The 18189-nt window shown below is 34.9% G+C and overlaps 2 protein-coding genes across 5 annotated transcripts in view; one reads left to right on the forward strand and one right to left on the reverse strand.

The window, feature by feature from the left end:
• RNGTT (RNA guanylyltransferase and 5'-phosphatase) overlaps positions 1-18189 on the forward strand; it is a 407161-nt gene that overhangs the window by 158866 nt on the left and 230106 nt on the right. For 2 of the 4 annotated variants that reach the window (XM_037843368.1, XM_037843369.1), the window contains exon 10: positions 13194-13265. The exons of the other annotated variants lie outside the window; for them this stretch is intronic. In XM_037843368.1, coding sequence (XP_037699296.1) covers positions 13194-13265 — 72 coding nt within the window. The remainder of the gene's footprint in view (positions 1-13193; positions 13266-18189) is intronic. 4 annotated transcript variants of the gene reach the window in all.
• On the reverse strand, positions 15838-17646 carry LOC119539676 (chromobox protein homolog 3). Its single transcript, XM_037843372.1, has one exon. It carries the CDS (start codon positions 17576-17578, stop codon positions 17027-17029), a length of 552 nt encoding a protein of 183 aa, XP_037699300.1. The 5' UTR covers positions 17579-17646; the 3' UTR covers positions 15838-17026.

Here is an 18189-nt window from a genome sequence, read left to right on the forward strand (position 1 = left end):
ATTTTTTCTGTGAATTGTCTGTTCAGATCTTTTCTAGATTTTTCTAATGAGTATTCATCTTTTTCTTATTGATAAATGAGATATTTTTGTCTTTTGGGGTATTACTCTATGTCAACTGTTGTGAAAAATACATTTTCACTTTTTCTGGTGTTTTCATAGTGGCACAGAAGTTTAAATATATGTAGGTAAAATTATAAATGCCTTGGTTTTTCATATTTGGCTTTTGTGTCATTTTTAAGACAGTACTATTTTCACCACAGAATTATAATATTCACTTGCATTTCTTTATAATAATATTTTTGTATATTTAATTGTATATTTAAATATTTGATCCCTCTGAAATACACTTTGATTAAACAAATAAGATAGGGATGTGTCAACACCATTCAGCTAATCCATTTTTCCTTTTGATTGGAAATATAATTTTTATTATATTCTAGATTCTCTTATATATCATTGTTTCTTTTTTTCCATTAATATTTTTATCTTCCAGTGGGTAGTTTTAGATTAATTTAAGTACTATGGTTTTAGCATATAATTTAATGTCTGATAGTCCAGTCTCATAGCTATTCTGAGGTTTTCCACTTAGATTTTCCTTTTGGGTGAACAGGCTACTTAATTGACTATAGTAGTATGTTAGATCTTATGTGCTGATCAGCACAACGGTAAGCTCATATTTTTCTCTGCAGAGTAATCTCAGGTAGGTTTGTCTTCAGACCTTTACTTTTCTTGGTTGTATGTTTGGCTATGTGGTTTATTTCCCTGCTGTCCCTGTCTTTTCTTCTGAAGGAAAAGGATTCTATGTCTTTCTTAGAGCTTGTTGCAACTTAAGGCTCCCGATGCTTCAGGGATATTGACAGGTGCTTTAGAATTTCTTCGCTTTCTTCAATATGACACTTTTTTATGAGCCAGATTGTATTATATTTTGCTAATATTCTCTGAAATTTTTGCAAGAATGTTCTCTCTCATAATTTAGATGTGTTTGTGCCTCTATTTCTGGTTTATATTGATGGATATTGGGATGATAGGGAGTTGCTTGTGTGAATGTTTACAAACTCTCAATGATAGAATTACCCTAATGAAAATCACATGCATATAATGTATATTTATTTATTTATTGGAGGTAATACCACTTTCCAAGTGACCTGAATGCTTGTTTCTCCCATCCCATATGCTTTATTTTCTTAACAGCTAAATACTAGAACATGTAAATCAGAAGATGGGAGACTGTAATTGGAGAATGGGATGTTTGAGGTAGTCACTTTTGATGTATAGTTTTGGGTGATGAGAAAGTTCCCCAGAGAGAGGAAGTGACTGAGGTAGTGTGAAGAACAGCATTGGAAATGAGATCAAGAAAAGTAATAGATGGGTCATGATGAGTAATGTCAGAAATCCAGCTAGAGGAGATGACTGTGAGCCAAGTAGTAAAGATTAGAAAGAAGGGAAGGAAGGTTGTGTATTTGGATGGAGACTCAGTAGCAAAGAGAGACTGAGCAGAAAGTATCTATAGTGTCACAATACAAATAGTTATCTGTACTATGTACTCTGTGGAAATACTAGTGAATTTTCATTTGTACAGCAGTGTGATACTACATTTTCTACTAAAAATCATACATGTGTTTCTGTGTGTAAAACCTTATGTAGGTGTCAGGGCTACTATGTAAAGTTGGGAGGTTAATTAACTTCATATCTCTACAGTATGCCATTCTCATCAGAGTTGGTGTGAATGACTCACCTGGATTACATAATCTGTCTAGCATTGTGGTAGTCCTGGTATTTGGTTCATTGGAACAGCATGAACATTCTAGTTTTTGTTACATTTATTTTATTTAGGGTGCAGTTTTTTGGCATTTTAATTGGTAAAATGAATTTCTCTTAAGTAACTATCATTTAAATGGTTTAGTATAGTTTATAATTGAATTGTATCCATTGAGTGCCCATTATGTCCAAATTGCTGTTACAGGAGTACAAGCTTTGTTTGGAGGGTTGAGAAGGCATCATCTTTGAGACATTTTACTTAATTGGGGAGGGGTGAGGGAGGTGGAGTCGTCCTTTAAATAAAACAAATCCTATGATAATTCAAGGGAGAAATAAATCACATTTAGTAATGAACTAAAGACATTTTATGGAAGAGTCGGCATTAGATATGGAAATATTTCTACAGAAAGAGATATTTGTTGAACTTGTGGTAAGGGCATTCCAGGTAGGAAATAATACTGAAAAATGTAGATGTTTACATAATCTGCAGATTTAACTTAGCAATACTATTTATTTTCACCCCAAACTTGGGTAACTGAAAGCAGCATGATAGACTCTTGTAAGGTTTTAAAATAGCAATATGATTCATGATGTCAGTTTTCTTGGGCCAGAATTATAGTTGCCATATCTGTTTTTCTCGTTAGTTAATTAAAAAGTCCTCTGTAGTTTCCTGTTTTTTCTACATTTTCATTTGCAAATTGTTTTTTGTAAAATTCCAAATCCAAGAATAACTCAAACCACCTAATTGTCTGGCTGTCAGATGTGCGTATTGAAGCGTTTGTTTTGCTCTGCTAAATTATGTTCCTTGACCCACAAAATGTGGAAAACAGGAGTTTAGAAATATGGTTTTAATTCACTGGAAATAAATCAGTCAAATTTAATCAATTTAATCTTGAGGTAAGAGGAGGGGATAGCAGTTAATCATTAAAGCTAATAGGAAGAATCTTGGAAAAATTACGTGTCTTTTCAACTGCTAGTTTTAAAAAAGAAATATACATGTTCATTTGTTGAAATTTTAGAAAGTGTAAAATTATAAAATAGAAAAAATTCAATTATGAAGAAGAGATTACATTTTGATGTATATCCTTTTAGTCATTTGTTGTGCCTATATTTATGTAATGTTTATAATTGATATGAACACAGCTGCCATTTAATACATGATGCATCTTTATTTCTTCATTTAATTTTAAATCAGGAGCATTTCCCCTCATCATTGGATATTTGTTGTAAATATTGTACAGCACAATGCCTCTCTCAAATTTTAATGCATGTCTGAATCACTTGTAGATTTTGTTAAAATGCAGATTCCAATTCTTTTTGTCTGAGGTGGAGTCTGAGATTCTGCATTTTTAACAAGTTCCCAGACTATACCATTTCCACTGGTCCATGTATCACAGTTTGAGTAGCAGGGGTATTAGTACTTTACCCTACTCTTCCTGCTGTTGGATATTGGAGTTATTCATAATTCATAATATTTAAGTAGCGAAAATAATCCTACTTCCCAATTACAAAGTAAGAATCTGCATTTTTATAAGATCCACAAGTGATTCATCTGTGATATGTCTGTGCTAGAATATCAAAATATTTTTGTGGGGCGGATCCCCAAATATTTTAAATGTTTTCACTATACATAGTTCTAGATTGTGTTCTAGTATGTAGTTGGTATAATTAATATTCATTGCCTGGGTTAGTGTGCACCAGTGTATGTCAGCATTGTCTTACTACATCCTTCTTAATGTTAAGCATTGTCATTTTAACAAGTCCTATAACTTCTGTTTATGGACTGTTTCGATTTGCTAAAGCTGCTGGAATGCAATATACCAGAAATGGACTGGCTTTTACAAGGGGAGATTTATTAACTTAAAATTTACAATTTTAAGGTCATGAAAATGTCCAAATTAAGGCATCAAGAGAAAGATACCTTCTCTGAGGAAAGGCTTCTAGCATCTGGGTTACCTCTGTCACATGGGAAGGCACATGGCAATGTCTGTTGGTCTTCTCTCCCTCAGCTCCTGTGGGTCCTTGGTTGTTTCTCCTGGGCTGTTTCTCTCTCAGCTCTCTGGGCTTTTACTGTCTTTTATCCTCTTCACAAAGGACTCCAGTAAAGGTTTAAGACCCACCTTGAATGGGCTGGGTCACATCTCAATTGAAATAGCCTAACCAAAAGGTTCCACCCAAAACAGGTCTTCCCCCATAGGAATGGATTAAAAGAACGTGGCTTTTTCTGGGGTATGTAACAGATTTAAATCAGCACATGGACAGACAATGTGGAATGAAAGGAGCTCTATTTACTCTCTTGTCAAGCAACAATGACAACAACAAAATGGGCAAAATATGTGAAACAACAGTTATCAAAATATTGGACATCTGACAGTGAAGAACATGATCCCTGAGAGATGGTAAACAAATGAAGCAAGCCCTATGATTGTTCCAGCTTACTGCCTAAAGAAAGATTCTAGGGCATGTCATAGGGAAGAGGATTCCAGGCAGAGCCTGGATGGAAGTGGTGATCTAGAGAGTCCAAAGCAGCTAGAGTTCACAGGGCAGAATAGTGGACAGAAGGAAACTATTTAGAAAGAGAACTCTGAAGATCTGCAAAGGGTCACCTTAGGGTCTTCAGCTGAGTAATAATCAGGGTGTGTGAAGAAACTAACTGAGGCTAGAGAAAGAACCCTCTGAAAGCATTTGAGGGAACAATCATTAGAGCACACAAAGGGCTGGAAATAGTTCCTTTTCCCTTCAGCAGATGAGTTTTACCTCACTTGCAAGGAATAATTAGCCCAGATTAAATGTTGCTGTGGTCCTGCCAAACAGTTTAAAAACAAGATCCAAAGAGGTTAGACTGTTTCCAAGTTACTTAACTGCAAACCAGAAGAAAGCTGAAGAATATTTATAGAAATACAAAAATATCCAGCACCCAACAGTGTAAAATTCAAAATATCTGGTCCCTAATAAAAAATTACTAGGCATGCAAGGAAGCAGGAAAATAATAACCCATAATGAGGAGAACAGTCAGGTGAAATTGAACCAGAAATTATCTTTTACCACCTCATTGGTTTTAGTGGGATTAGTAAAAAAGGTTTAAAAACTTATCCCTGTATTCCATATGTTCGAGGAGCCAGAGGAAAGATAGAAGATGTTAAATAGAGACATAGAGAAAAAGGCCAAATTAAATTTCTATACATGAAAACTGCAGTGCTTTTAAAGAAAACCATGCTGGATGGGATACATGGTATATTAGATATTGCAGAAGAAATAGATTCATGAAGATAGAACAATAGAAACTCCAAAATAAAAATTGGAAAAGAATGAAAAAAGAATAACAGAACATTAGTAGGCTCTGAAATAACTTAAAACAGTCTAATATGTGTATAACTGGAATCCCTGAAAAGGAGGGAGGGTAGAACAAATATTTGATGGAATAATGGTCAGAAATTTTCAAAATTTGGTGAAATCTATAAACTCACAAATCCATAAAACTCAGTGAACACTAAGCAAAAGAAACATGACAAAATTGTACCAAGGCTCATCATAATCAAATACTTTAAAGACTGTCAAAGAGAAAAATCTTTTAAAAAGCCAGAGGAGAAAAGATACACTATGAAAAAGGAACAAAGGTAAGGATGACACCAGATTTCTTGTCAGGAACAATGTGCAAAAATAAGACAGAAGACAGTAACTTCATAAAAATACTGGAAGAACAAAACTGTCAAGCTAGAATTCTGTAACCAGCAAAAATGTCTTTCTAAAACAAAGCTAAAATAATGACTTTTCAGTCATTGTAAAGGGAAAGAATTTGACAACTAAAGAAGTATACTATATGAACCAGTAAAGGAAGTTCTTCAAGTGGAAAGAAAATGATACCAGATCAAAATCTGGATGTAGATACAAGAATGACGAACACCAGAACTGGTACCTATGTGGGTAAATATAAAATATTTTAAAAATTTGCTCAAATCTCTTTAAAAGATAATTGACTGTATGAAGCAAAAAATGTATAATGAAGTTTTTAATATATGTAGAAGTAAAATTTATGACAAAAATAGCACAAAGGAGGAAATTGGAAATATACTTTTGTAAGGATCTTATACTATATGTTAAGTGATATAATATCACTTGAAGGTTCAATGTGATAAGTTAAAGGTATATATGATAAACCTTAAGCACCACTAAAATAGTTCATAGCCAGTAAGCCAACAAAGGAGACAACATGGGATCCTGAAAAATAATATAAAAAAAGGCAAAAAGAAAAAAGAGGAAAAAGGAAACAAAGGCTATTTGCAAGAACTTCAAGGAGAAATAGACAATTCCACAGTTGTAGCCATAGATTTTAACATCCTTTTCTCAAAATATGATAGAAAAATAGACAAAATCAATAAAGATGTAGAAGGCTTCAACAACATATTGACCAATTTGACCTAATTGACATTTATAGAACAGTCCACTCAACAACAGTAGAATGCATATTCTTAAAGTATATGTAGAATACGTAGGTCCGAAACCAAGTTTCAATAAACTTAAAAAGATTCAAGTCATATACAGTATGTTCTCTGATCGTAATGGACTAACTTAAAAATGAACAACAGAAAGATCTTATTTGGGAAATCTCCAAATATGGGATCTTATTACACACTTCCCAAAGAACCCATGGGTCAATATAATTTCTTTCTCACTACTTCCTTTGCTGTATCCCATAAGTTTTGATATGTTGTATTTTCATTTTTATTCACCTCAAGATATTTCCTAATTTCCCTTTTGATTTCTTCCTTAACCCATTGGTTTTTTAGAGTACATTATTTAATTTTCACTTATTTGTGAATTTTTCTGTTTCTCCATATGTTGTTGATTTCTAGCTTCATTCCATTGTAGTCAGAAAAGATACATTGCATCATTTCAGTATTTTTGAATTTGCTGATACTTATTTTGTGACCTAAGATATGGTCTTCTCTGGAAAATGATCCAAAGGCATTTGAGAAGAATGTGTGTTCTGTTGTTGTTGGGTGAAGTGTTCTATTATTTCTGTTAGGTCTGCTTGTTTTAGGGTATCATTCAGGTCTTATTTTTCCTTATTGATCTTCTGTCTAAACATTCTGTTCATTATTGAAAGTGTGATGTGTTAAAGTTTCCTACTATTAATGTAGAGTTGTCGATTTCTCCCATCAAATCTCTCCTTATTTTTTTCATATATTTTGGGGCTCTGCTGTTAGTTGCACATGTAATTGTTACATCTTCTTGTTGGATTGACCTCTTTATTCAGTATATAATGACCATCTTTGTCCCTTGTAATTGTTTTTTACTTATATATTATCTGCTATTAGTATAGATACCCCAGCTGTCTTTTTTTCCATCCTTTCACTTCCGCTATTTATGTCTTTGAATTTAAGATAGTTTCTTGTAAATAGCATATGTTTGGGTGTGCTGATTTGAAGCTGTCATGTATCCCAGAAAGGCCCATTATGGAATATTTTCTTACCCTGGGATGTTTCCTGGTGTTCTTTGTGTCTGCATAATGCTTTTGAGATTAATCCTTGTTTTTGTGTATATTTGTGGTTTGAGTTCATGGGAGATACTGGTCTATAACTTGCTTTTCTTGTAATGTCTTTGTTAGCAGGACTATGTTGGCTTTATAAAATTAGTTGGGAATTATTGGCTTTAAGTCTGTTATCTTGGTTTTGTTTACTATTTTTTCCATTTGTTCTTTGTACCTTTGTTCACCTTTCCTGCTTTCTTTTGGGAAACTTGAATATTTTGAGTATTCCATTTTAACTTTTGTATTGACTTTTTAGTTGTACCTGTTGATATTTTTTACTGTTTGCTTTAGAGATTATATCATGATTCTTTATCATAATCTACTTTCAAATGATATACTGCTTCACATACTATGCGTCTTAGTTTCCCAGCTGCTAAAACAAACACTATACAAGAAGTTGGCTTAAATGATGGTATGTCGGTTTGGCTATATTATGCTCCTCAGAAAAAGCCATGTTCTTTGATGCAGTCTTATGGGGGCAGATGTATTAGTGTTGACTAGGTTGGAATCTTTGATTGAGTGTTTTCATGGAGATGTGACTCAATCAACTGGGCGAGACCTTTGATTGGATAATTTCCATGGAGGTGTTACCCCATCCATTCAGGGTGGGTCTTTATTAAATCACTGGAGTCCTATAAAAAGAGTTCACAGACAGAAGGACCTCAGAGCAACTGAGAGTGACATTTTGAAGAGGAGCTGCAGCTGAGAGAGGACAAAATGCCTCAAGAGCAACATTTTGGAGAATGTCATTTTGGAACACAACCTGGGATTAGCAGACACCAGCCATGTGCCTTCCCAGTTAACAGAGGTTCTCCGGATGCCATTGGCCTTCCTTCAGTGAAGGTATACTTGTTGACGCCATAGATTGGACACTTTTATGGCCTTAAGACTGTAACTTTGCAACCAGATAAAACCCCTTTATAAAAGCCAATCCATTTCTGGTATTTTGCCTAATGGGCAGCATTAGCAAACTGGAACAGATGGAAGTTTATTGTCTCACAATTTTGAGGCTAGGAGAAGTCCAAAATTGAGATGTCAGCAAGGCAATACTGTGTCCTTGAAGACTGTGACATTCAGGGGCTGGGTGTTGGTGATCCTTGGGGTTTCTGGGCTTTTCTGTTGCGTGGCTGTGGAGCAAGTTGCTACATAGTGCATTGTGGGAGCACAGACTCAGGCACAACAGAAACATTCAGCACATAACTGCTTTACTGCTTAACATGCCACAAAGAGTCCAAAAGAGCAGGTTAAGAGATCCCACCATGACTGGTCTCCTGGGGAGGCTAACTGTTAGCCCCACTTTGCGTCAGAGAGGAGAGACAAATCCATACTGTTTGTTCAGTATTTATCCACTCCAGGGAGAAGAGGCCCTGCCACTGAGAGTTCCTGCCCTGATAAAACATCTGGGGCTGCTTGTTCCCAGGTTTCAAGTTCAAGGTACAGTTTGGTTTTTTTATTAGACTTAACATTTTCCTGCTCTGGTCTTAGAATGGAAACAGACTGAAACATCTGCACACAATAGAAAGGGAAAGTACTGAGAGATAGCCACAGAGCATGTGCCTGTGACTTCCCTAGCAGTTGCGATATTTTCTCCTTTCTCTTCCAGTTCCATTGACTTCTGGCTTCTTGCTTGTCTCTGTGGCTTTCTCTCCAGAGTCCAGTTTCCTTTGCTTATAAGGACTTCTGCCATATTGGATTAAGTCCCATCCTCTATCAGTTTGGGCACACCTTAACTAATAATACCTTCAAAGGTCCTGATTACAAATGGATCCACACCCACAGGACCAGGGGTTGGGATCTGAACGTGCTTTTTGTGGGGGACATGATTCAATCCCCAACACCATGTAGGAACTTTATAAAGGTTCATTATATGCATTCCCTGTTGCTATTTGTGTTCTTGCTGGCTTATGTCCTAGTTCTATATATAAGCCCCACTTTATGTCATTATTATTCCTTTTAACAGGCAATATTTTTTAAAAGACATATAAAAATACATATGTTAAAGACATACAGAAACCCACAAAATGTGTTATGTGTTTTCCTGGATATTTACCCTTTTGAGTACTCATCATTTATGTGTATATGGAGTTCTGTCATTGCCCTTTAGTCTGAAGAACTGCTTTCAGGTTTTCTTTTTTTTTTTTTTTTTAATTTTTATTTTGAGATATAATCCACATGTAAAATTCACCAGTTTTATGTGTATGATTCAGTGGTTTTCAGTATATTCATAAGGTTGTGCAGTCGTTACTACTACTAATTCCAGAACATATTCTTCACTTAGATGGGCTGTGGTAATTAGAGCCAGTGGGTTTTATCTGAACGGGTTTCAAGGAATGAGTTACCTTTGAGATGAGCTATGAATGAGCACAGGTTTTCCAGAGAATGGTTAATGGGAGGAGGGCTATTTTGTTATCAGTGTTTCCCCACTGCCCAGGGCATAAAAGCCAAACTACTCAACATAATATTCTTTACTATTTGGACCATGCCTGTGTTTCTAGTCATCTTTGATTGTGATCCCTTTCCTTGAACTAGAGTTCCACCTATACTGAGCTTTGAACAGTTTGCCAAAACCCATAATTTTTCATGCTTTCATAAATACTATCAGGCTCATTGACACTCCTGCTGGCAAATATCCACCACATCTTTTCAGGACTCAAATAATGGCCACGTACCATATTATCAAACCTTTCTCATACCCTTCAAGTAGAAATAACTCTTTCTTTTTGGGCTTATACTGTCCTAATTTGACTGTGATAGTACAGGTATCTGTGTCTGTTGTCTTTGTGTAGTTATTAGAAGCAGTCTGTTCACTAATCTTTTCACTGTCCTGGTTTGGATAATAAACGACATGGTCATTCTACCTATACAGCAATCTATCATTAAAACTATAACTCTTCAATGGACTTAGCAACTTATCTATCTTCCTCTCTTTCTGGGACTCTAGTTCCTTGAAGGTAGGGACATAGGCTTGTTTTTCTAGTACTTAGAGCTATGCCTAAATATAGTTTGGCTCAGTAAATGTTGGATAGGTAGGCAAAAGGGTATGTGCGTGGAACTTCAGCTAAAGGGAATGAAATATGGAAAAGTATAGAGGATAGGAAAATCAAATATGCAGGAACTATATAAAATTGGAAACAGTTGGAAACTTGAAGACTTTGAACATTTTTGGTCTTGCTTTTAAGACTTGTTAGGTAGACCAGAGCAGTCTTTAGTCTGGGAATAATTACTCTCCACTACTGTGGCAGGATTCTGTCAGTACTCTACTTGAGGCTTTGTGTTTTCTAATCTCACTAGTGGGAACAGGCACTATTTTCTACCCTGTGTCAGTGCTAGATATTGTTACCTATGACAAGAGGCTCCAACTGCAGATTTCTGGAGTTCTTTCCTTGTGTAGATCTCACTCTTTTTGGTACTCTGCTGTTCTAGTTTGCTAATGCTGGAGAATGCAAAACACCAGAGATGGATAGGCTTCTATAAAACGGGGGTTTATTTCACTACACAGTTACAGTCTTAAGGCCACAAAGCGTCCAAGGTAACACCTCAGCAATCGGGTACCTTCACCGGAGGATGGCCAATGATGTCCAGAAAACCTCTGCTAGCTAGGAAGGCAGCTGGCGTCTGCTCCAAAGCTCTGGCCTCAAAACGGCTTTCTCCCAGGACGTTCCTCTCTAGCAAGCTTGCTCCTTTTCAAAACATCACTCCCAGCTGCACTCACTGAGTTTTCTCTCTCTCAGTCAGTTCATTTATACAGCTCCACCGATCAAGGCCCACCCCGAATAGGTGGGGCCACGCCTCCATGGGAACAGCTCATCAAAATTATCACCGACAGCTGGGTGGGGCACACTCTAAGCAAATCCAACCAGCACCCAAGCGTCTGCCCCACACAAGACCACAAAGATAATGGCATTTGGGGGACACAATACATTCAAACTGGCACATCTGCCCTGAGGTACTCTGCCCTGGTAATTAACCTGTTCCATTTTCACCACTCAGGGAGACTGCTGAGTTCGCATGGTATGCTTCTGTCTGGGCCTCAGCCTTAAAACTTTTCAGGCAATAAACTGGGGCAATTGTAGGACTCGCCTAGTTTGTTTTCTGTCTCCCAGGGATCACTATCCTTTGTTGCTTGATGTCGAATGTCTTGAAAACCATTGCTTCTTGTATTTTGTCTAATTTGTTTCTTCAGGCAGAAGAGTAAATCCAGTTCCTGTTACTGCATTTTCGTTAGAAGTGGAAATCTGTTTTCCCTTCTTAACGAAGTTTTGACATTAGATATTTAATATTTACCTCCTTTTCTGTAGCCTATGCAATGGTGGCACCTTTTGGGAAGAGGACATTATGTTGCAGGGCTTATTGGGAAGAGTTCATTTGAGATCTTGGGTCTTTGTTACAACCCCTGGGTTCTGTTCTCTCTTAAGAACTTTTATTGAATGTCTTCTTTAACCTGTTGTGGGCTGTACTTTGTTACGGTAATGCATCAGATTGTTGCTCTAATTCAGTGTGGGGACCTGTAGCCTTCACTTCAGGCAGAAAAGAATGTTTAGCTATTTTTATTACACCTCAGTCTGAAGACAGGGATGGGGATAGGCTGGGGTAGGGGGTGGAGGGTGGGAAATAAGGATAACCACTGAGTTGCTTGTGTCTATATTTGCATGTGATAGTGGAAATTATCAGGAATTAGTAGGACTTTTGGACATTTAATGGGCTTGGAGCTGAGTCTTGCTGTGCTTTTTTTCTGTACCAAAATCTTTGGTAGTTTCCTTGGCTGTAAATTTTTAAAGTTTATTTGTTTGGTTATTCTTTGTTACTTGTTTTGCTAGCTGATAATAAATTTTCTTTTTTTATTTGAATTTTTAAAATGTTTTAAGAAAAATCCTGGTTCTGCTAATTTCATCAGGTAGTTTGGGAGGGAAATTCTGTGATCTCTGCTGTCTGAACATGGACATCCACTTAACTTCCAACCCCTGTTTTGAAAAGAATGATTAGTTGAAATTATTATTATTGGTACCACCTTGTTGGGCTTGTAAAATGCTTAAATATAAATGTTTAAATAAAAATGATATTTTAATAAACAATTTAAAATAATGAAAGTGATTTAATGTATGCAAAGTGAATTCGGTTGAAGATGATAACCACAAATTATATGTCTCTAGCTTAACAAACACATGTTCAGGAAAGAAGGAAATTGGTAATGATTTCTTACAACAATAAAATATATCTGTCCTAAAACAGTGTGTTCTTTGTTATTTTAGGTGGTTGTGTGTGGATTTCCTTTCTTAGAGATGATATGGAAAAGAAAAATAATTTTAGGTCAAAAGCTTATTGTTAAGAATAAAAAGGCTATAAAATACTATAGTATATACCTATAGCCACCCTTCACTGTCCTTTATCTCTTTTCTGCCCGAGTATAGAATTTATTTTGTTTTGACGTCTTGAAGGCACAGATAGATTTGCATTGATCTCTTCGCACTCTCTGGTCTTGCTCCTCGTGATCAAAGTCTAGTAGTGGAGCATGGAACCAAGACAGACCAGGTGGATCACTTAAAGCTTAAATCTGTAAGAAAGGCATCATTTGTATCCATAAATTTTTTATGATTAAAGTAATTGGCACATAGTCACTTAGTAATTCATACATACAACAAAATGTGACATAGAAATTCAAATATAAAACAATATAGTGAGATAGTCATATGATTTTATTTCAATATATAATAAATGCATGATGGGGACTTTTGGGTTTGGTACCCCAAAATAATCATTGATTTGATCTGGGTGTAAATGTGAACGCTGTGAAATTTCAAGTTGTATATTTATGATTTACATGCTTTCTCTGAGTATATTATATTTCAATAAATGAAATAAATTGTTATGAAAGTATGAAAAAACCAATCTTCTTTTCTCTTTCAAGGAAATGATTATCGACAGAGTAAATGGACAGGCTGTTCCTAGATACTTGATATATGACATAATTAAATTCAATGTAAGTACCTGTTCTAAATTATAAAATAATTTCAGCTTTAAATTTTTCTAACCATTTTAGTGCATTTAAATGGGAAAAACAAAAAGCCTTATGATTAGCTTCATAAGAAATCTAAAAATATTGATAGAAAAATTGTTAGAAGTTTTAGGTTTTTAGTTTGTTCCTAAAAAAATTTCTGTGTTGACAAAGAAAGCAATATATTATTTTTCTTTTAATTTCTAGCAGTTCATATGATGTTGCATGTCTCATAGTAAGTGTATCTGAATTTTCACCAAAAACTTAATATCCTTAATTTCATTCATTATAGAATGGGAATAAAAATACCATCTGTTTGTTTTCAAAAATGTTGAAGAGTTAATATGATTTGAAACTGTTATATGAAAAATTGTCACTGAAATAATGACTTCATTATATTTTTAACAAATAAAAAGCATGGGCAGTACCTTAGAGATAATAGGAAAGAAAAATTGTGACTTAAGTTACTCAAATGATATATTCTTATTAGTACTTTTAAATCTCCTTTCTCTTGTTGCTAAATATTTTACACATTTCTTTACTTTTAAGTGAGTGAGAAAAAGCAGTTTAACTCTGAAATAAAACAGCATTTTGTAAAATGGAAACTTTTTGGTCTTAGCTATTCTGTACTTGTTTAAACAAAAAGCCCCAAATTTTATTACTGTCTGTCACTAAAAAAAGAGTGTCTGATTATGAAGTGTTGAATATGTAACTGGAGGCACAAATATGTTAATCATGAATACAGGCAGGACACTTAAAATCAAAATTCAGAATTCTCTGGTGTAAATAGATATCAAAAATAGGATTTATATTCTGTACCCATTTCCTATAGTTTATTATACTAGCCAAGAATCTATTTGCTTGTTAATTAGAGCATGAATGTCTAAATTATTTAGACAGTACAAAATGACTTCTGTAAATGCAAGAAGCTCTTTCAATAGTGTACATCTTTGAAAAGGTATAATCATTCCTCTAGTGTATACTATTCAAATTGCACAATCATTTTAGCGTTCAAATTAGATTGAAGAGCATTTAGGAATCCTGGAATTAAAAGTGTTTAAGATTTAAAGTTCTGAAGACTTGTAACAATTTTATTTCTTTTAGCAAAATTTTGTAACTTTCTGTGTAGAGGTCTTTTACATCCTTGGTTAAGTTTATTCCTAGGTACTTGATATTTTTAGTTGCTATTGTGAATGGAAATTTTTTTTTGTTTGCCTCTTCAGTTAGGTCATTACTATTGCATAGGAACATTACCGACTTATGTGCATTAATATTCTATCCCATCACTCTGCTGAATTTGTTTATGAGCTCAAATAGCTTTGTGGTCATATTCTCAGGATTTTTCAAATAGAAGATAATATCATGTGCAAATAATGACAGTTTTACTTCTTCCTGTCGAATTTGTATACCTTTTATTTCTTTGCCTTGAGAATTGCTCTGGCTAGAACTTCTAGCACAATGTTGAATAATAGAGGTGACAGTGGGCATCCTTGTCTCAATCCTTATCTTAGGGGGAAGACTTTCAGCCTCTCACTATTGAGTACTGTGCTGGCTGTGGGTTTTTCATATGTGCCCTTTATCATATTGAGGAAGTTTCCTTTAATTCCTACCTTTTGAAGTGTTTTTATTAAAAAGGGATGTTGAATTTTGTCAAGTGCTTTTCCAGCATCTGTCGAGATGGTCAGTTGATTTTTCCCTTTTGATTTGTTAATATGTGTTGAATTACATTAATTGATTTTCTTATGTTGAACCATCCTTGCATACCAGGAATGAACCCCACTTGGTCGTGGTGTATAATTCTTTTAATATGCCTTTGGATTTGATTTGCAAGTATTCTGCTTAGGATTTTTGCATCTATATTCATTAGAGTGATTGGCCTTGAGTTTTTCTTTTTTGTAGTATCTTTATCTGGTTTTGGGATCAGAGTGACATTAGCTTCATAAAATGAGTTAGGTAGTGTTCCTTTTCCTTCCATTTTTTGAAAGAGTTTTAGTAGGAGTAGTGTCAATTCTTTTTCGGAAAGTTTGGTAAAATTCCCCTGTGAAGCCATGTGGCCCTGGACTTTTATTTGTGGGTAGATTTTTGATGACTGATTGGATCTCTTTGCTTGTGATTGGTTTGTTGAGGGCTTCTGTTTCTTCTTGTGTCAGACTAGGTTGTTCATGTGTTTCTTGTAAATTATCGATGTCCTCTAAATTGTCTAACTTGTTGGCATACAGTTCATAATATCCTCTTATGATTTTTTTATTTCTGTGGGATCTATAGTAATTATCCCCTTCTCATTTCTGATTCTGTTTATTTGTATCTTCTCTCTTTTTAACTTTGTCATTCTAGGTAAGGGTCTGTCAATCTTGTTGATCTTCTCAAAGAACCAACTTTTGGTTTTATTTATTTGTTCTATTGTTTTTTTGTTCTCCAACTCCTTTATTTCTGCTTTAATCTTTGTTATGTCTTTTTGTCTACTTGCTTTAGGGTTAGTTTGCTGATCATTTTCTAGCCTCTTCAGTTGTTCAGTTAAGTCTTTAGTTTTAGTTGTTTCTTGCTTTTTTTTTTTTTAAACGAATATAAAACTATTTATTGACCACCGTTCACCAGTATTTACAATAACATAAACAATATACAGTTGGATAACATTCTGATTACTATGAAGTTATTGTTTTCCTGGCTTCTGCTGAACACAAATACTGAAAAGATTGAGCCTATATGTAAGGCATATGTTGGGGTAAACAAAAAACATGCAGGTCAACAGTTTAGATTACAAAAGTCTTGTTTACCTATTTATGTCAACATGTCCTAAACTGCAACATCTTTAACCATCTGGTTAGTTTTCCATGAATCATGATCTTTTTAGTCAATACAGCACAGGGATTTCAATTCAAAGTTCTATAAAGGGATGGCTTTATAGAAGGGATCTTTAAACGACCATTTAACTAAGCCTTGCTTGGCTAATGAAAACATATTCGTTGTTTTCTCATCTGGGTGGGGAGATTGCTGGTTGTGGTAGATTTTCCTTTCAGTTTTGCAAGTATTTTCCATTTATATGACTACAGATATAGACATGGATTTTGCTCTGCTTTAAATTATGTAATTTAAATTATTTTCTATTTTATTTAAATTGTCCAATTAATTACTGAATCATCTATTTGGTTTGAAAGTTTATGACTTTACGAAAATTTTCAGTTTAACTTGAAGTGATTTCTTGCTCCGAATGATGGCATCCCAGAAGCACCACGGATTTACCCATGGTTGTGAAGTGCCATTTTTGTTTTGAATGGTTTTGATGAATGTAAAAAATAATAAAAAAATAAAAATTATGTATGTATTTATATATACATTCACACAAAAAATAAACAAAAAAACCTAAAATGGTCAGAATGGTCTCCTTAGGCATATATGGGCTTAAATGCAAGTTCTGATTCAGTAATGACTATGGAAAATTTTCCCCACATTTAGAAAAGCTGTTCTTTAATGCAAAGGAAATATACCATGGTATCAAATGGTCTTTTCTGACAGATGAAGCAACTACAGAAATCTTTTATTTGTTCAAAGTAACCAGTGATACTGATACAAAAACAAAACAAAAACCAATACCCCCCAAAAAACCGAACAACTCCAATAATACTACTTCAAAACAAACATATCAAACTTGATTTCCATTAGAACATATTCTTCATACTAATAAATCAAAAAACCAAGATCCAGATTATATATATATATAAATATATATAAAAAGCAATGCAAAACAATTATTGAGCTTCATCTTCTGGACAAGAATGCCAAGTTAGTCTCTCTTCATAAAAAGCAATTACAATTTGAGGACACTTCATGTTTGCCTCTTTTGCCAGCACCAAGTCTGCCTCATCTGAATCTTTCCATTTCATGAGAAACATTAATTCTCCACTGCTGTCCGTGGCACCAATTATGCGTTCAGGATCAAGACCTCTAGCAAAGCCTCTTGGTTTGTCAGCAGCATCTCTTTTCTTCTTTGATTTGCTGTCATCAGACTCACTGTCAGATAAAGATTTTCTTTTGGTACCATCTTTCTCTTTACCAGCTTTTTGAGAATTAAGGAATGCTTCAATTAACTCTGGGCAATCTAAATTTTCTTCAGGCTCCCAAGTATTGTCAGCATCTGTAAATCCCTTCCACTTCAGGAAATACTCCACCTTCCCATTCACTACACGTCGATCCAGTACTTTTTCCACCACAAATTCTTCAGGCTCTGCCTCTTCAACTTTTTTACTCTTTCCATTCTGCTTCTTTCCCATTTTTTGCAATGTAGTTTTATTGGAGGCCATTTTTTATTGCAGACTTGAAGAGCTATTATTCACCGCCTCCGAGCTGCTCCGAGTCCCGGGTCTGCAGCGTCTCCCGTTTCTTGCTTTTTAATATATGTATTTAGAGCTATAAATTTCCCTCGCAGCGCTGCCTTCGCTGCATCGCACAGGTTTTGATATGTTGTATTCTCATTTTCATTCGTCTCTAGATATTTACCAATTTCTCTTGCAATTTCTTCTTTGACCCACTGATTGTTTAGGAGTGTGTTATTTAACCACCATTTTTTTGTGAAAGATCTAGTTCTTTGGTGGTTGTTGATTTCTAGTTGCATCCCACTGTGGTCTGAGAATGTGCTTTGAATAATTTCAGTCTTTCAAAATTTATTAAGACTTGTTTTGTGCCCCGGGATGTGATCTATCCTGGAGAATGTTCCATGGGTGCTAGAGAAGAATGTATATCTTGATACTTTGGGATGTAACGATCTATATATTTCTATTAAGTCTAATTTGTTTATCATATTGTTTAGGTTCTTAATTTCCTTATTGGTCCTCTGTCTGGTTTTTCTATCTGTGGAAGAGAGTGATGTATTAAAGTCTTCCACTATTATTGTAGACATGTCTGTTGCTCCCTT

This window comes from Choloepus didactylus, chromosome 7, assembly GCF_015220235.1.
Source record: "Choloepus didactylus isolate mChoDid1 chromosome 7, mChoDid1.pri, whole genome shotgun sequence".
Lineage (NCBI taxonomy): Eukaryota > Metazoa > Chordata > Mammalia > Pilosa > Megalonychidae > Choloepus > Choloepus didactylus.

Coding starts and splice junctions, on each gene's coding strand:
- LOC119539676 (XM_037843372.1), bottom strand. CDS start 17,578: ATGGCCTCCAATAAAACTACATTGCAAAAAATGGGAAAGAAGCAGAAT.